The following is a 19,082-nucleotide window of genomic DNA, read 5'->3' on the forward strand; positions in this document are numbered from 1 at the left end:
TAAACTCATTATGTATTGAACAGCCAAGCACAGTTTCTAGGTGTATCTGGGTCCAGTTTCAGCAGCTCAGAAGGATGCTTAAGTGTAGAGATAATGCCCAATTTATCTTTCCAGAGGCCCATGGTAAATCCATATGTGACTTTAAAATTCTCAGAGTAGCTCGCAAATTGGTATTCCATACTTACGCACGTGCTCAGTCATTCAGTTCCATCCAACTCTTTGCAGTTCTATGGGCTGTAGCCCTATAGGTTCCTCTGTCCATAGACTTCTCTAGGCAAGAATACTGAAGTGGATTACCGTGCCCTCCTCCAGGGAATCTTCCTGACCCAGGGATCACACCTGCGTCTCTTCCGTCTCCTGCGTTAGGCGGGTTCTTTACCACTAACACTACCTGGGAAGCACATTCCATGCTTATACTCAGGGTTAAAAGAGATTGGGCTGGGAACTTGAAAGCCAGGGTTAGGATGGGAGATTGGGATTGACGTATATAAAACAGATAGCTAACAAGAACCTACTGTGTAGCACAGGGGTAAAAAGAAGGTATAATCTGTTTGTAAGACATTTATTAAATTAGCCTTAAAATGCATTCCCATATACAGTAGGAACAGACAAAAACTGTTTGACTCCACTTATACATAGAGCAGTCAAATTCATAGAATCAGACAGTACCTTGTTAGCTGCCAGAGACCAGGGGCTGCGGACTGATAGTGGGAGGGGGAATGAGGAGTTAGTGTTTAATGAGAACAGAGTTTCCGTGTAGGAAAGTGAAAAATTTGGGAGATGGTTGTTGGTGAGATTTACACAGCAATGTGAATGTACTTGGTGCTACTGAACTGTACAGTTAAATATAGTTAAAATAGTATGTTTTATATTATGTGACTTACCACACCACACACACACACAGAGAAAATCATTTAAAAAAGCAGGCCTCCAGACTTAGAGAAATCTAAATGATTCTGCTCCTTCATCCTATTATTTTGGTGTTCTGAAATCTCATTCTGCATATTTGTGTGGTCCTGGAAGGGTGGTTGGTGGTTTGAAGGATAAATACAGGGGTTTGCTAGTGGTGGGTGGAGTGGGGGGCAGAGAGGGGTGAGGTGCTAAGAGAGGAGGGACAAACACACTGCTTTTATTCACGTGACTGTTTCTAAGGAGTGGGAAGCCATTTGCTTTTATAATCTAACTGCTAATTTTTTCCTTCTCTGGAAGTTTCTTCCATTTGCGTGTTCCTTACATTCTCTTAGAATTCCACCTTAAGACAAACTGAACGTACTTATGGCCAATATTTCCGCGCCGAAAAGTTTTGCTTAAACGATGACACATTGCAGTTGGAGCCCGCTCACCCACATCTGGAAGCCACATGTCCGCAGCAGCTGTATAAAACCAGCAGCCCAGCAGACATAGGGTGACACTTTTTGCCAGAAGCCCAGGCGGCATGGACCTCACTCTTCTCTGGGTGCTTTTGCCACTGGTCACCGTGGCCTGGGGACAGTACGGTGACTATGGGTACTCCTATCATCAGTACCACGACTACAGTGATGATGGGTGGGTGAATCTGAACCGGCAGGGCTTCAGCTACCAGTGTCCCCATGGGCAGGTGGTGGTGGCCGTGAGGAGCATCTTCAACAAGAAGGAAGGTTCCGACAGACAGTGGAACTATGCCTGCATGCCCACACCCCAGAGCCTGGGGGAGCCTTCGGAGTGCTGGTGGGAGGAGATCAACAGGGCTGGAATGGAATGGTAAGAGCCGGCGTGCTGCCCATGGCTGGTGATGCAGCAGCATACCCCTCTCGCTGGGGGAGGCTTGACCCTCAGGGAACAGAGCTCACTGGAGACTGGGCAGATCCTACCAGGATCCTTTCCATTGCATGCTCCGGGTGTGGCAGGGTCGATGCTGAGCAGACCACATTGCAGGACCAAAACCCACGATGGGGCAGAGGGGTGTCCAGGGCAGATGGACTTCTCTGTGGCTCTCACTTTGGTCCAGGGACTAGTATGGCTTTGTGAAACATTTACTAGTTTGCCAAAAGATAAGTACAGAAACTGAAAGTCTTTATGAAAATTTGTAGCAATTCAATTTTGCTGTGACATCCAAATGGCATTTTAGTATGGTAGTAATTTATTCGGACTGTCTTACAAAAAAGTATTGGTACCCAATAGATTGGGGAAAATAAACAACAGAATCTTCACCACAGTTTGAGAAATATTGATTTAAGGCTAATGAGGGGGAGAGGGGTCAAAGAAATTTAAGCCAAGAGAAGTGAAATGAAATATTTTTTTGCCATTCCAATTAAATGTGCCCTCGCAGTTTTGAGTACCAAGGTCCTTCTCTGTCTGCATTTAAAATGGGTTTCACTGCTGGGAAATAGTTTACTGAAATCTTTTGGGAGAAGTCTTCTCATTCAACTAGGTTCTGCCATGGTTAATGACACAGAAATGGCCTGAGCCTGTGTCTCCACTGCGGTGTGTGACTGTCTCACACTAGTACTTGGTCAGAGCCCATCCCAGGAGCTATGCACTGTGAGGCCAGTTAGTCACAGCAGCCTGCATGGAGGCAAGGCCACTGAGTGGGTTGGGGGAGAGGGTGAAGGCAGGCTCACGGGGAGGCTGGCCTGGGGAGGAGGAAGCCCAGCTTGCTGGTTGCTGCTATGGTAGCTGTGCAGACGAGATTCTACTGAGGGGTCTCCATGGGCATGTGGTGGATTGGGGCTTAAGGTGGTCAAGCACAAAATTCTGAGTGTCACTCTTACCAGCACAGAGATGAGAGATCAAGAGGAAAAGACTGATGGGTGGAGGAGCCAGGCAAAAAGAGGACTTCTAAGCAATAAAAACAGCTGTCATTGATTGCTTAACCCAGCCAAGCACCATGCTGAGTGCTTTATACGAATTTTCTCATTTAATGCTCAGAACAAATCTATAAGTCACTTTATAGGTAGATAAACTGCTGTCTAGAGATCAGGGGTTTCCTCAACTGGAAAATGGTTGATCCAGGATTTGGATCCAGCGAGTCTCAGCTCCAGAGCATAAGTGCTTAGCCGTGATGATGGGCTACTTGAGAATCTGCTGCCCCACAGCATGGGCTCAGTCAGCATGGGTCAGGGTGGTAGGGACTGGACTCAGGGCAGTTCTCCATCCTGCAGAGGGAGGGCTCTGTAAGATGACAGCAGAAGCTAGTCCTGGAGGGATGGGGTCAGCTTGATTACTGCCAGGACTGAGGAGGGGCTCAGCCAGCCTGCAGAAAGGACGGGGTAACGGTTCACAGCTGCATGTGGGGGCCCCTTTAGGCCTTATTCATCCATCCCCACTGCCTCCAGGGAGCATATTTAATTATCTAAAACCCTTCCAGACAGATGGCTGACTCAGAGTCCAGCCTCACCTCAATGATAGTCTCCAGTGGCTTCCCGTAGGCAGGCCATTGCCTGGCACAGAGCCTAGGGATGACCTAATTACAACTGTCTGTCTAGTCCTCCAATTTAGGGGGCCAGTAGATGGGTGGGGCCCCTTTCTAATGCCCCCTTTTAGAGCCACACAAAACAGCACTCAGATGATTTCTTGTCCAGTCCAGAGCCCTGGACTCTGAATCAGGAGGCCCGGACTTAGATCCTGCTTCTGAAGACAACTTGCCTGGTGACCTTTGACCATGGGTTCAGCTCTCTAGGCTCCCAGCTCATTTGGAAAATGAGCAGTTAGACTGCCTAATCTCATAGGGCTCCAAGGCTCCTAACCTCTGCTTGGCTCTGAAAATATAGCTGGATTGTTCTTTCATTCTGTTGATCTTTGTGTTTATCCCTGCTAGGGAGAGAAGGCAAATTGTGTTTAGTTTCAAACTTGCCAACGTGTGACTGGTTTGTCATTAACTCCCAAACTATTTGAAGAAAAGCACGAGAGGGAGTGCAAATTATATGATTTTGTTTGGCCAATGGGAATCAAATGAGAAGCTGACAGACACAGTCTCTCTTCCACCTTCACTTCCTCCACATTTTTGATTGTGCAGAGTCAGATCACTTTTTTTTTCTTTCCCCCTTTCTACCCTCTGTTGTCTCTGTCTCCTCCTCCATTAATCACACAGTTTAAAAAAACAAAATGTACAAATGAAAAACAGTAGGACTCAGCTGCCCCAGGACTGATCCCGATTACCCCAGAGGCATTTTTGTTATATGATTATTGCTTTTAGTTTAGGCTCCAGTTTAAGTGAAAAAATCAGAAGGAGAGAAATTTTTCATAAACTGGGGAGCAATTATATCTTCCAGTGACTGCAGGTTCTTAATCTGTTCTGGGGGAAGAGTTGATAGTTTTGTGCAATATGGCTGCCTTGTATAACTACATTTGCTTTCAAGCTTAGTTTTAAAGACGGTGGTGGAGTCTCAAACACAGATAAGAGAAAAATGCATAGGATCTGCTAAAGACCCTTGTTAATTGGAGCACAGTCTTTAAAGAGTGCTTCCATCATGGCTGAGTTGACTTGTAACATGGCTGTTTGCTAGGGCTTCTCTGTTGAAAAATCACTTCTTCAGATGCCAGATTCTGAAGTGTGCATGCTGGCTCCCACTTACAACAGCTTGGAGCCTTTACCTTGATCCCATGAGTGGCATTTTGCCATCTCAGAGCATGCCCCAGTTGTTCTCAGGGAATCTTCTCAAACTTGGGTTGACCCAAGCTGTAGGACATGTGGGTCCCATGTGGAACAAGGCTGAGCTGGAGTGTGGTGGAAGGAGCTCTGGTTTTAGAATCAGGAAACTTTGATTCACAGCTCCTTTTCCTGTCATTTCTGAGCACTGTGGTCTTGGGCATTCAGTTTCTCATTCTGGAAAAAAAGAAAAAAATCTGTAAAACCCATATTGCAAGCTGTTAGGGAGAGGTACTGTGATGCTCACAAGCCAAAGTGTAAGAGAACTCTAACATAAATCTAAAACAAATTCCTGGCATATCATGGGCAGTCAACAAAGATTTTGTGAATCTGTAATTTGACCAGGCTGATTGAAGAGGCAAGTCAGCTTTACATGGAGTCTGAATTGAATTCAGTCTCCTGGCATTTGCTTTTTTCCCAGGTCCTCAAAGAATTCCCAAGAAGACATTTCAAAATGGCAGCTTGTTTTGGAGCTGACTATTTGAATTTATGAATTCACCAAAGATAAGCCACATGATGGACAAAAAGAAGCCTTTTTTTAACTTCCTTTGGTGGAATTTACTTCCACCAAAATCCAAAATCATGAGCTACTCGAAAAGCATATCTACTATTATTATAAATTTTGGCAGTTTTATCCCCGGCTAAAAAGTACAGGCCCACATAAGAGCATATGATTCAGCCTGTTGAGCTGAAGTAGCCATAGATAAAGGTACTGGCTCAAAAATATAAGAAGTTGCAATAACATACCCCACACAGTATATGCCGTTGTCATCTTCTAAATAAGAACTGTCAGTGAACCAAGAGTAATCACAGTTGCCCAGAGAACTTCCTAAAGACCATCACAAGGAGTCAGTAGGTCATCCCATCAGTGTTAAACAATCATGAGGAACTTCATCAGTGCCAGAGGGAAAAGAGTAGCAGAGTCAAGATTATTGCAACATAAATGAGTGGTGCGAGGAACGGTGAGCCAAAGGACTTCTTATGAGGTGAGGCAGCTGACTGAGAAATGTTCAGTGTGATGGGAATTCAGGAGAGCTTCTACTGAGGTACAAAAATGGTTAAATGGTTCTGGACAAACCTCCACTCTCAGTCCTTGAGTTTTCTCATCAGTAAAACAGGAGCACTGGGATCCCCTGTGGCTCAGATGGTAAAGAGTCTGCTTGTAAGTGGGATACCTGAGTTCGATCCCAAGTCGGGAAGATCCCCTGGAGAAGCGAATGGCTACCCACTCCAACATTCTTGCCTGGAGAACCCCATGGGCAGAGGAGCCTGGCAGACTACATTCCATAGGGTTGCAAAGAGTTGGATATGACTGAGCAAATAACATAACATATAGGGACTAGTATAAGCAACAGTGAGGTGTTGAGCCTTATAATCTAATACGATTTTTCTGCTTTGAAGGGCTTCTTTACTTATTGGATATTGATTAATTCTGGAAAGAAATGAAGGGATCTATTTGAACCTTGATGTGCAATGGGCTGTGAATTTTGCTGATCTCAGCTGGAGATTTTGCCATAAAGAGGGTGGTAGTTGATTCAGTAGAAGCAGATGATCAGTTGTTTCCAGAATCAGCTCTAGTACCATCAAAAACAAAACAAATAAAAGATGTCAAAAAGTCACTTAATTCAGCTGGTTGGCTGCTTTAATGACTACTCTCAAATTCTAGAATTATTTTCTCCTTTTAGGAAAAAGTCCTGTATATTTCTCTGGCTTTCTTGGTGGCTCAATGGTGAAGAAACCACCTGCCAATGAGGGAGACACAGGTTCAATCCCTGGGTTGGGAAGATTCCCCTGGAGAAGGAAATGGCAACCCACTCCAGTATTCTTGCCTGGAAAATCCCATAGACAGAGATGCCTGGTGGGCTAGAGTCCTACACGTCGCAGAGAGTCAGATATGACTGAGAGACTGAGCAGGCACTTGCATCTATATTCTTCTCTAAAAAGTCTTCACCTAATAAATGGAAGGGAAAAGAAAATAAGGGAAAAAGATATGTGCTCTTAAAAGGCCTAAACAAAAGGGAATATATTCAGAGACAGAAACCTCTTGAGGTTTATTAGAGATCTTCCGTTGTTTAAATTGTTTTAGTACTACAAGGCAAGGTCTGATTTAAGTCGTGCAGTTGAGTACCCAGAACGTGGCTCCAGTGTCAGAACTGGAAGAGATTCACCCCCAACCTGGACACATTTTCTTCAAGTCAGTTAATAGGGATGATTGGGACGAGCTCCTTTTGTTCCCAGGAGTCCAGTCATTGAGGACTGGGAGGATGTTGGAAAGGTTGATTAAAGGACTGAAGGGAACTGAAGTCCTTACATTTGTAGCAAATTATTTTCCAATGTCCTGACTTTTTGCAAAAATAGCAGAAATTTAGGGGAGGGGTTCACTTAGGGGTCTTCATTTGCTGAAGTTGAAGATTAAGAATTTTGGCAGTCTTCCTTTTAGGTGACTTATCTAAAGTAAGAGAGTGCTGGTATATTAGGTTAACAGAGTCTGGAGTGGACAGTTTCCTATTCCATGCTAGTTCTTTTTACCAGAAGGGAGAGGTCTCAGATCAGCCTGTTACTAAACACAGTTTCAGTTCAGTTCAGTCGCTCAGTCGCGTTTGACTCTTTGTGACCCCATGAATCGCAGCACACCCAGGCCTCCCTGTCCATCACCAACTCCCAGAGTTTACTCAAACTCATGTCCATCGAGTTGGTGATGCCATCCAGCCGTCTCATTCTCTGTCATCCCCTTCTCCTCCTGCCTCCCATCCCTGCCAGCATCAGGGTCTTTTCTAGCCAACTCTTCGCATGAGGTGGCCAAAGTATTGGAGTTTCAGCTTCAGCATCAGCCCTTCCAATGAACACCCAGGACTGATCTCCTTTAAGATGGACTGGTTGGATCTCCTTGAAGTCCGAGGGACTCTCAAAAGTCTTCAATGCCACAGTTCAAAAGCATCAATTTTTCGGTGCTCAGCTTTCTTCACAGTCCAACTCTCACATCCACACATGACCACTGGAAAAACCATAGCCTTGACTAGATGGACCTTTGTTGGCAAAGTAATGGTTCTGCTTTTTAATATGCTGTCTATGTTGGTCATAATTTTCCTTCCAAGGAGTAAGTGTCTTTTAACTTCATGGCTGCAATCACCATCTGCAGCGATTTTGGAGCCCCCCAAAATAAAGTCTGACACTGTTTCCACTGTTTCCCCATCTATTTCCCATGAAGTAATGGGACCAGATGCCATGATCTTAGTTTTCTGAATGTTGAGCTTTAAGCCAACTTTTTCACTCTCATCTTTCACTTTCATCAAGAGGCTTTTTAGTTCAGTTTAGAGCTACCCAAATGGAATCAACATCTGGAGAAAGATCAGAATTTGCTTTAAAAATAATCTGAAGTCAGTTGTAATAGTCATAAACACATTCGTCAAATTTTTGTGTGCCAGACTGAATTTCGTTCCAATCAACAGGCTTTAGAAGAGCCCTTGTAATAACTCAATAAATACGGCTAGTGATTGCCTGAGCCTGAACACATAGTAAGTTAGTATGCTGGTCTCAGAGTTGCAATTCTAGAGACCTTTCAGGATTTTCTGTATTAGTTATTTTCATTAGAATTTGGTCATTGTCTTCACTGATAAGCATATGAACTGGCTGATATATGTTGAAGAAACCAGGTTGATAAGTTTGAATGACTAAAGTACTCAGCAAATCTGTGAGGATCTTCAGTTACTTTGGGAAAAATTTGACTGTGGCTTGAAGTTCAGCTTTAGTTCAGGAAATATTAGAGATTAAGGGTTGAGCCTCTAGGTCCCCAAAAGGCTTAATTTGAAAGAGACAGTTTCTGATCAGTTCAGAGGAAAAGGGAATGGGAAGACCTTCAGAGAAAAGAGGAAGTCTGGCAAGAGGATCAGTATTGGGGGGTTGGAGGTCTATAGGAGATATAGGGGCTTCCCCAGGGCCTTAGCGGTAAAGAATCTACCTGCAATGCAGGAGTCATATGAGATGCAGGATTGATCCCTGGGTCAGGAAGATCCCTGGAGGAGGGCATGGCAACCCACTCCAGTATTCTTGCTTGGAGAATCCCACGGACAGATGAGCCTGGTGGGCTACAGTCCATGGGGTCACAGAGTTAGACACGCCTGAAGTGACTGAGCACACAAACACACACAAGAGGTGTAGATGGCCAAATAGAGAAGGAGAAAGATGGCACTGAGGGTGGGCCCTGAGCAGGGGGTGCTGAGGGAGAAAGACAAGGTGGTACAGAGTTGGAGTGGGAGACAGAGAAGCCAAGGAAGAAGAACCCGAGGCTTTGGGAGCCATGTTATCTTTCTTTAAACATTTTCCTCCATTAATTTTAACATTTTACTTTGCAGAGATGCAATTTTAGTCCCCTGATAATATTTGGAAGCCTCAAAATACCCACCAGAATAGGCTTTTCACTTAGCTTTGGAAAATTTAGAGCGATGGTTGTCCAATTTGGTTTTGAGAAAAGTATGCTTAGGGATTTCAGAAGTCCTCCCATAATGGTCATTGGTATTCTAAATTGCCTTTGGTTAGGTCAATCCAATTTAGTTAGACATGAACATGAAGAATAACCTTGGTGGTCAAACATAAAATGGACCAGGATCACTGTATGGAAGGGGTACCCTCAAAATATTTAAATAACTGGGATACCATTTTCTCAGAGCTGTTTTCTCTAGTGTAAGAGAATTATTTTCAAACAACTTAGCTCGAATAACCCACACTGCATGCAGGTCTAGTATTAGCCAGTTCTAAGATAGCAGTCTGGCCCTGAGAGAGACAGGAAGCTACTCAGCATACTTCCAATAGGACAGCTCCCCCCCCCCCCCCACCCCTTCCGAAGGAATGGGCTGATGGCCAGCCAGTTCCAGCTGTATCAGTCTGGTTTCAAAAATTGAGTCAAAGTGCCAAATGAATATTGTCATACGGGAACAAGGTCTTAACCGGAAAAGATAAAACCTTAAAACAGATCCTGAATAAAACCTGGAAAGCTTCATAATGCAACGAGGGTGAAGCTCAGACCCAGGAAAAAGATTTGCTTAAAAATCTCGGGGTCAGTTAGAAAAGCAGTGAGCATCAACAAGTTCAATGTGGGTACCACATCTGTTTGCTCACAAGTCTCAAAGTAATCAAGGATCTTCACTGGGTCCCCCAATGGAATACCAAAATGTTGACCTAAAATAAATAGACTGCCAGTTATATCTCTAGAAAACAACGGGTTTGGTTGGGATGAGCAAACGATTACAATTTGGGGTCTACAGCCATGGTGAGGCATGTGCAAGTCCCTACAAAATGGAGAGAATGCTTCTGTGGGGGTAAAGGAGTTGGGAGGGCTAGAGTAAACATAAAGTCCATGGTTTTTCATTGGTTCCCTTGTGACAAGCTCTCATTGGTTGAGCAGCATCACGGGTATGAGACCGCCCCCTTCTGGTCCATCTCTTGACTTTATTTTTTTCCCCCAGAGAGTAGCATTTTATTTATTTATTTTTTCCATTTATTTTTATTAGTTGGAGGCTAATTAATTTACAATATTGTAGTGGTTTCCTGACTCTATTTAATTGAGATTTCTATTTAACTTTTTAACAGTAGGAACTCGGTTTTCCACAGTGTGATTCTCATTGAGACCAAGGTCCTGTCTAGTAAAGAGCAGTCCAGCATGATTCATTATGCTGGTCGTTAAGCGCACACTGCGCTCACCTGGTTTTCCCAGATCGGCTCCTCTACACCAATGTGTCACCCTCTGCTTCCCAATCTGCTTTATGTTTCTTGTAGTGCACTTGTCCTTACCTGGTTTGTGTCTTTATAGTTCGTTCCCTTCAAAATATAAGCTTCATGAATGTAAGGATTTTGTCTCATTCACCACTGTATAGAATATTTTTCAGTACTAGAATAATACTGTCACATTGTGGGTCCCACTAAATGTGTAGTGAAAGATCAAATAAGACTAGTTAGAGGCTCCTTTGACAGTCAGTGGTTAAGAATCTACCTTCCAATGCTGGGGTGTGGATTCGATCCCTAGTTGGGATCTAAGATCTCACATGCCTCATGGTCAAAAAACCAGAACATAAACAGCAAGAGCAATATTGTAACAAATTCAATAAAGACTTAAAAATGGTTCACATTAAAAAAAAAAAAGAGAAATCTTAAAAAAAGACTAATTAGTTCACTGAGCAGCTCAAACCCCAGCCAATGTCTTCAGTGACCCCGACAAAGAAGCCTGCAGATCTTCCTGCACAGGGAACCACTTTGGTTATATTTTTAAATTGTTTTATTTTATTTTATATTGTAGTAAAGCTGACTGACAATGTGTTAGGTTCGGGTGTACAGCAAAGTGATTCAATTACACATATATATAGATACAGTCTTTCTCAATTTTTTTCCATATAGGTGATTACAGGATACTGAGTAGATGTCCCTATGCTATACAGGAGATCCTTGTTGATTATCTATTTTGTTACAGTAGTATATATATGTTAACCACAGACTCCTAATTTACCCCCTCTCCTCACTACATATATACAGTGGAATACTACTCAGCCACGAAAAAAAAAATGAACTTATGCCATTTTCTGGAACATAGAGGAACCTAGAGATTATTATACTAAGTAAAGTAATTCAGACAAATTGATACAAATGAACTTATTTACAAAACAGAAGCAAACTCACAGACTTCAAAAACAAAGGTGGGAGTGATACAATTGAAAAAGCAATGAAGCAGGTATGACGTATAAGTGCTGTTACCCTAATTCTAATTGATATGGTGCTGTATAATTTATAAACTACTCCTCATGCATTTGCCTATTTATTCACTACCAAATACTTATTATCACAAACTTTGCCAGACTCCAGGAATATGAAGATGAATAACATACAGTCTATGCCCCTGAGTTACTCACAGTCTAATCTTATTTGAGCTTCCCAATAATACTGCAAGGCAAAATCACTATTGGGTTGGTCAAAAAGTTCATTCAGTTTTTTCCATAAGATGTCTCTAGTAGTGCTTAGTTGTTTTTAATGTCACTTGAAATAATTTTGTTAGACTGTATTGTAATAGCTGTCATATCAGTGTGGATTTAAAAAAAATATATCAAAATTGGTAAATTTTTGTTCAGCCATTTTAATATTGAAGATGGAAGAAGTAAAGTAACATTTTTGGCATATTATGCTTTATGATTTCATGAAAGGCAAAAAAAGCAGTTGAAATGCAAAAAAAAAAAAAAAAAAAGGATTTGTGCAGTGTATGGAGATGGTGCTGTGACTGATCAAACATGTCAGAAGTGATTTGTGAAGTTTTGTGCTGAAGATTTCTCATAGGACATTGCTCCATGGTCAAGTGGACCCGTTGAATCTGATAGTGATCAAACTGCGATATTAGTTGAGAACATCAACGCTATACCATGTGGGAAATAATCAACATACTCAAAATATCCAAATCAAGTATTGAGAATCATTTGCACCAGCTTGATTATGTTAATCGCTTTGAAGTTCCATGGAAGTTAAACGGAAAAAAAAAAAAAAACCTTCTTGACAGCATTTCCTCATACGATTCTCTACTTAGGCATAACTAAACCATTCCATTTTTAAAACAAATTGTTACTGGAGATGAAAAGTGGGTACTGTACAATAATGTAGAACAGAAGAGATAATGAGCAATTAAAATGCAAAACCACCAACCACACCAAAGCCCAGTCTTCATCCAAAGAAGTTAATGAGGTGTATATGGTGAGGTTAGAAGGGAGTCCTCCACTATGAGCTCTTTCTGGAAAAACAGATGACTAATTTCAACAAGTGCTGCTACCAATTAGACCAACCAAAACCACCACTTGACAGAAAGTGTCTGACTTAGTCAACAGAAAACCCATAATCTTCTATCAGGATACTGAAAGACTGCATGTTTCTTTGATGATCAAAGTTCTGAATCCATCAGACATTGTACCCTCAGATTTCTGTTTACTTCAGTCTTTACAAAATTCTCCTAATGGAAGAATTTTCAATTCCCTGGAAGACTGTAGAAGGCACCTGGAACAATTCTTGGCCCAGATGTAGCTTCTCCTTCCATTTAATTGCAAATATTTTTGATAACAGTAATAGTAACAACCACTACCTTTTCTGTCTTTTCATAACATACTTTGTACCAGGCTCTGGGGTAGACACTTGACATATAACACCTCTTTAATCTTCAGGCAATACCATCAGGCTTAAAGTTGTCATCCCCATTTTGTGGCTGTGCTGTGCTATGCTTAGTTGCTCAGTCATGTCTGACTCTTTGCGACTCCATGGACTCCAGCCCACCAGGCTCCTCTGTTCATGGGGGTTCTCCAGGCAAGAATACTGAGGTGTTGTCATGCCCTCTCCAGGGGGTCTTCCCAACTCAGGGATTGAATCCAGGTCTCCTGCATTGCAGGCAAATTCTTTACTGTCTGAGCTACCAGGGAAGCCCACATTTTTGTGGAGGCTAGGCATAAATATCAGCAGAAAGAACAAGATGGGACATGGAGTCATTCTGTTTGGGCTTGAGAGAAAAATCCAAAACTTGTAAAGCTCCTTTGAATAGTAAACTTGCCCCAAAACTGGTTTGTCTTTGTCCCTTGCCATTTCATTGCCCCACCATCCCCAGCCAGTTTCTTGTTTCTCATCTTTGTCTTTAGCACCAATCTATTTCTTCTGTCCAACATCTGTATCATCTTTGGTGTCCCTTACCAGTACAATTGTCTGGAAAGCATTCCAGACCAAGTACAGCACTTGACATAGAGTAGATTTTAATGAATATTTGTTGACTTAACAAACATTCTGAAAATCTGTGGAGCATGTTATACGTGTCTGATAGCAACTCAAAGAATATTCTGGGGAAAAGAGAATTAACAGGAGTCAAAGCTTTACTCTAAAAGAATGAGTCTCCCTTGGTAAAATTTAAACCCTTATCAAACTGGATTGGGAGAGCAATGTTGGGGAGAAAGAGGCTGAACCACGTGGTCTTCTAGTCACAGGGAGTGGCCACCAGCCTGGATGATGGGAAAAGTTGCTTGTATTCCTTCTTTGTCATGGAGCTGAAGGCTGGCGAGCAGACTTGGAAACAGTTTGTGGAGCTGGAAGAAGAGACAAGACCAACCACCCCCTCCACTTGATGGGATTCTGAAAGCTCTTCACCAAGTTGATGCTGCTTTCCTTATGCTGTTCTCCACTCAACCCAATGCCACCTCCAACTTGCTAAGAATCTGGGTTTTCTGTGGGTCTGGACTGAGACCAACAGAGACTGGAAAGAGAGACTAAAACTTCACAGAGGAGTTCACTGGCAAAACCAGACACATGCACCGCTTCCCATCCTGGCCACTGTCACTCAGCCTGACCACTGGCCCTGGACCCAGGGAAGGACACAACAGCAGGGAGAAAGCCTGCCTGGAGAATGGACCAGAAAGCAGAAAGACCATCATGGAGCAACATTTTGGGCTCCCTGAGAGTTCCTGAACAGGAGCTTTGGCCTCAGAAAAGTCTGAGTTTGGATCCTTGCTCTTCCTGTTTCTATCTTGGCCAAGAGCTTTGCAGGTGTTGTTTCACTTGATTCTCACAGTGACTTAGGTAAGGCTCCACACGAAATGTGAAGGTCACGGCTAGGACCAGAACTCAGTGCCTGCCAATCCCTCAACAAGGACTATTTTCCCTGAACCCTGCTGCTTCCACATTTTGCTCTTGTGGATATAGAAGAAAGTTTTCCCAGGGTGATGACCCTGAGAAAAGAGAAACCACTCTCAGAAAGGCCATCTTCTCAGAAAATGTCCATGGCCATTGTTGTCAGAGGAGGAACAACTGCCTGGTGATTTTCCTTCTAGAAAGTTTCCAGAGTCAGGTGGAGCAGGGCTCATGGTGCTCGAGTTTGTGAATCTGAGCCTCCAGCCTTCAAAGGATTGATGGGAAAGAATGTCTTTTCAAAGGGAGAGGAGAGAGTCCAGAAGCGAGGAACCCCAGGGCCCTCAGACTCTGAGCAAATGTTCTCAGGGGACCTGTGCCTAGGGCTCACCTGGGTCCTATCGTCCTTTACCAGGCAAGCTGCAGTCTTCGACCCATCCTCTTTTCTGCAGACCATTCAAGAACAACAGCCATACACCAGGCAGTGAAGCAGAGCCTCAGGGATATCTTTCCCACAACTTAAAAAAAAAAAAGAAAACTGACTTTGAATCACTTTAGTAATGCAAGCTTTCTCCAACTCCCCCTCCCTCCCATCCTGTTGATAAGCTCCCTTCATTCCCCTCCTCACCTGCCTGGCTTCTGTGTTTGGAATCCTGCAGTTTGTAGCCAAATCTTTAGCTGGATCTTATTAAGTACGTTTTGAAAAGGTGATTGAAAGGGAGAGGAGTAGAGGAGAAGAACGCTCAAAGCTACATTCGTTTTGCACCCTCTTCCTGGAGCAGGCTCTCTTCCTGAAGGAGAAGGTAGAAGTGGGAAGAGGTATCGCTCACCTGAGTTTCTGAGAACTGCTTGGAGAGAGTTTCAGGGTCCCTCCTGGATTTGAATGATGGACTCTTACAAGTGCATTCTGGGGGACTTCCCTGATGGTCCAGTGTTAAGAGTCCACCTTGCAATGCAGGGCAATGAGGGTTCAATCTCTGATTGGAAACCTGACATCCCACATGTTACAGGACAACGGAACTAGCACACCTCAACTAGAGAGAAACCTGCATGCCGAAACAAGGATCCTGAGTTCCACAACTAAGACCCAACACAACCAAAAATTAAGACAAAAGAAGAAGTGCATTCTGCTTCTGGTAATGGAAGTTGCCCTGATCATTCATTTGTTCATTCATTCTTCCATGATCATTCATTTGTTCATTCATTCTTTCATGACACATTTGCTGGACTCCCGTGTCAGGCCCTGTGGGAATTAAAACTGAAGAATAAGTGATCTTTCTCCTTTAAGGACTTTACCATCTACTGGGGGCAATAAGTACTCAAGTAGCTGTGCTGCAGGGTGGATGTATCAGCAATTAGGACAGCCAACCTCTGTGAGCTTTGCTTTAGAGAAACAGCAGCTCAAGGAATGCATATGAGTCTACCAGCTTTCCACTGATGGAGACCGGGAAGCCAAGAGCAGATTTCTCAGAATGTACCCACAAGTGCTGTGTGGACCCAGTGAAAGCATAATGGCAATAATAAGTAGTTTATTAAGCATTAAAATATAATATCCCCAGAGTTGTATATGAAAGTGAAAGTGTTAGTCTCTTTCAGTCGTGTCCAACTCTTTGCAACCCAATGGACTGTAGCCCTGCAGGCTCCCCTGTCCATAGGGTATTCTCCAGGCAATCATACTGGTGTGGGTAACCATTCCCTTCTCCAGGGGATCTTCCTGACCTGCATGAGTGATTAAACCCACATCTCCTCTTTTGCAGGTAGATTCTTTACTATCTGAGCCACCAGGGAAGCCCCAGAGTTGCCTATGCATTACTTCATTTGGTCTTCACAGTAACTTTAATAAGTACATACTGTTACTATGCCCATCTTACAGATGAGAAAACTGAGGCCTTTAGAAGGTATGAAGCCTGTCAAAGGTGATACAGTCAGGAATGGTTGGAGTAGCAAGTCCAGCAACATAGCCTATGCTCTTAACTACCCTGCTATACTGCTTCTACATGAGTGTGAAAATGTCCCCTTACAAAAATCCAATTCTAGAAGGAATAATTTCATCACATTGGCCACATGCACTGCCAAGCTCCGGTACAGGCTCATTCTACCAAAATGTGAAAGCAGTGGGACAGAAACAGGGGGAGGTGAGCTCTGTTTGGTTAACTAGCTTTCATCATATGTCCTTGGGCCCTGGGCAAGTAGTGTCTAAATAATCTTCACAAGGCAGTGTTATTTTAGGTGGTGTTTGAGACAGTGACACACACAGACTTCCCCTACAGCACTGTGGGGTCAGCTGCCTGGTTGGCAGCCGGCAGAGAATTCATGGAACTTGGATGGGCTTCAGAACTGGTACCAAAACCCTTCAGCTTATCTTGTTACATTTATTTTTGCTTATGGGAACTTACCATCATGGGAATGCTGTTCCTGTGACAGTCTGAGTGCCCAGACAAACCAAGACAGTGGAACAACAATTCCAGGAAAGCCTGGTTCAGTTCTGACAGGGCTGATTTAGAGGGAGGCAAACTTTTAGTGATGGAGAAAGATCACAGAGAGTTCCAGTTTGCTGCGCCATGACTCTTTGGACATATATGAGCTTTGTTTACAACTCTTAGAGCTTTCTATTGAAGTTGCATCTCACTAGCATGGCTAGAATTAGGGTAGGATAAACCATTGTGGAAACTCAACCCTCAAGGCTACCCTTCAGACCTTAGTCATCCATTCCAACTGTATGGCTTCCTGAAATGTACCAGGTGCTTTCCAAAGCTGAGATGGGAGCAATGGTAGAGCAAAGAAGGCTAAGTCATCAAAGGGCATAGGTCTCAATGTACATCTTAACTTGCATTATTTATATCTTATAGCTGAGCTTTCTAAGATTTATCAGAACTTCTTGCAAGTCCTGGGAACAGGGAGTTCGAGCCAGTTTGCATGTTGATTGAGTACCAAGCACTTTTCTTGATTTTTGTTTCATCACAGAAGCACAGTGATTGATACAGAACAGTGAGGAGGTACATTTTGTTGGATGAAGGGATAAATAAACACATATTTGAACATGTGCTTAGTTGTTAAGACGTTTCCAACTCTTTTGAGACCCTATGGGGCATAGCGCACAAACTCCTCTGTCCTTGGGATTCTCCAGGCAAGAATACTAGAGCGGATCGCCATTTCCTTCTCCAGAGGATCTTCCTGACCCAGGGATTGAACTAGGTCTCCTGCATTGTAAGCAGATTCTTTATCTTCTGAGCCACCTGGGAAGTCAAAGTTTGAATCTGATCAAACTAGATACTAAATATATTTCATGTCTGGTCAGAAAGCATCTTTTTTTCATTCATTTATTATTCATTTATTCATTCATGCTTTTATATATATATATTCAAATATATATATATATATATATATTTTTAAATATATATCTAAATATGATCCAGAAGATCATTTCCAATAATTAAAAAGAACAAAATGAAGTTCAATCACTGATGGTTTTATAGTTTGTGTGTCAGCAAAGTCTCTCTCACCTATCAGCGCTGGGTATTTATTCTTACTTTATCTATTATATTTTCTGGAAACTTATCTTTACTTGGAAAGCAGGGATGTATTCCAACAACTGCCAGGTAGTGACACACAGACAAATTCCTGCTCTGCTTCTTCAGAAGAGGGAACAGGATCAATGTCCAGGTGGGTAAAAATGCAGGAAAACAGAGTTAGCTAAGACTCACTTTGGAAGAGCTTTTGAAAGCTTTCAGGGCTTCCCTGAGGGCTCAGGGTTAGAGAATCCACCTGCTCTTAAGCAGAAGAAATGTTTATTTGAAGTTCATCAATCCGTTGTGTTTTTCCTTGTCTTCATTTTATTTCAATTTAGACAAAGTGAATTATATTATCTTTTATTTTAAATGGCATGAATAATACAATCTTGCATTTGTAAAAATTCTAGATGCCTCTGTATCCATCCATTTATGCATTCTTCCATCTAACAACATATTCTCAGAGGTCTAACAAGAGCAGAGTTTCCCAATTTTCCTCCAGTTGAAAGAGTTCGAATCATTTGAATTTTAATGGTGAGTATATGTCATTCCTACCAATAAAACAAAGTCCTTATTATTTGCATAAAATAGAATAAATTGTAAGGAATCTAGGTCATTGAAAGAGTGGCTTGGCTTAGTAACTGGGTGCTAAGATCTTGGGGAGGGGGTGAATTTGTGCACCATTGTGTTAGTTTATTTGGAGTTTTCTCTTCTCTTCAGGTACCAGACATGCTCCAACAATGGACTGGTGGCAGGGTTCCAGAGTCGCTACTTCGAGTCAGTGCTGGATCGGGAGTGGCAATTTTACTGCTGCCGCTACAGCAAGAGATGCCCATATTCCTGCTGGTGAGCCTGGCAGCCAAACGCAGTCCCTCACGGCTACTGGGATGGGAGGGGAGCTTGGGGGGATAGAAACGTGCTTTCGTCCACATTTCTAGTTTCAGATAAGCATCAGCCATCACAAGCAAGTTTTAAATACAGCAGCTAGCCTATAGAAGGGGAAGGATAGATGAAAGAAAAGGTCAGAGTAATATTCACACAGGGAGGGACCTTACAGGTCATCAGCCCAGTGCTCCTACGTCCCTCTTTTAATAGAAAAGCAAACAAACAGAGCAATAGAGCAAAAGTGTGACTTGCCCCAGACCAGCCAGCTTATTTCATGGTGGTTGACCTCTAGGCTGAGGTTTACAGACTCCTGTTTCAGTGCTCTTTTCTGTCTCTATCATGATAACTTCTCATCACATCCAAGGACACTGGACATATCTGGGACCCTATCTTTTCTTGCAGGACTTCTTTTGAAGATCCAGCCTTTTTCCAGGTCA

General features: G+C 42.9%; 1 protein-coding gene across 1 annotated transcript in view; it reads left to right on the forward strand.

The window, feature by feature from the left end:
* The first annotated feature begins 1,344 nt into the window (after positions 1 to 1,344).
* The window catches only part of DPT (dermatopontin), a 34,052-nt gene continuing 16,314 nt past the window's right edge, over positions 1,345 to 19,082 (forward strand). The window contains exons 1-2 of the mRNA XM_020874169.2: positions 1,345 to 1,740; positions 18,481 to 18,606. Of these exons, the coding sequence (XP_020729828.1) occupies positions 1,436 to 1,740; positions 18,481 to 18,606 (431 nt within the window). The 5' untranslated portion in view covers positions 1,345 to 1,435. The remainder of the gene's footprint in view (positions 1,741 to 18,480; positions 18,607 to 19,082) is intronic.

This window comes from Odocoileus virginianus, chromosome 11 (assembly GCF_023699985.2).
Source record: "Odocoileus virginianus isolate 20LAN1187 ecotype Illinois chromosome 11, Ovbor_1.2, whole genome shotgun sequence".
NCBI classification, from domain to species: Eukaryota; Metazoa; Chordata; class Mammalia; order Artiodactyla; family Cervidae; genus Odocoileus; species Odocoileus virginianus.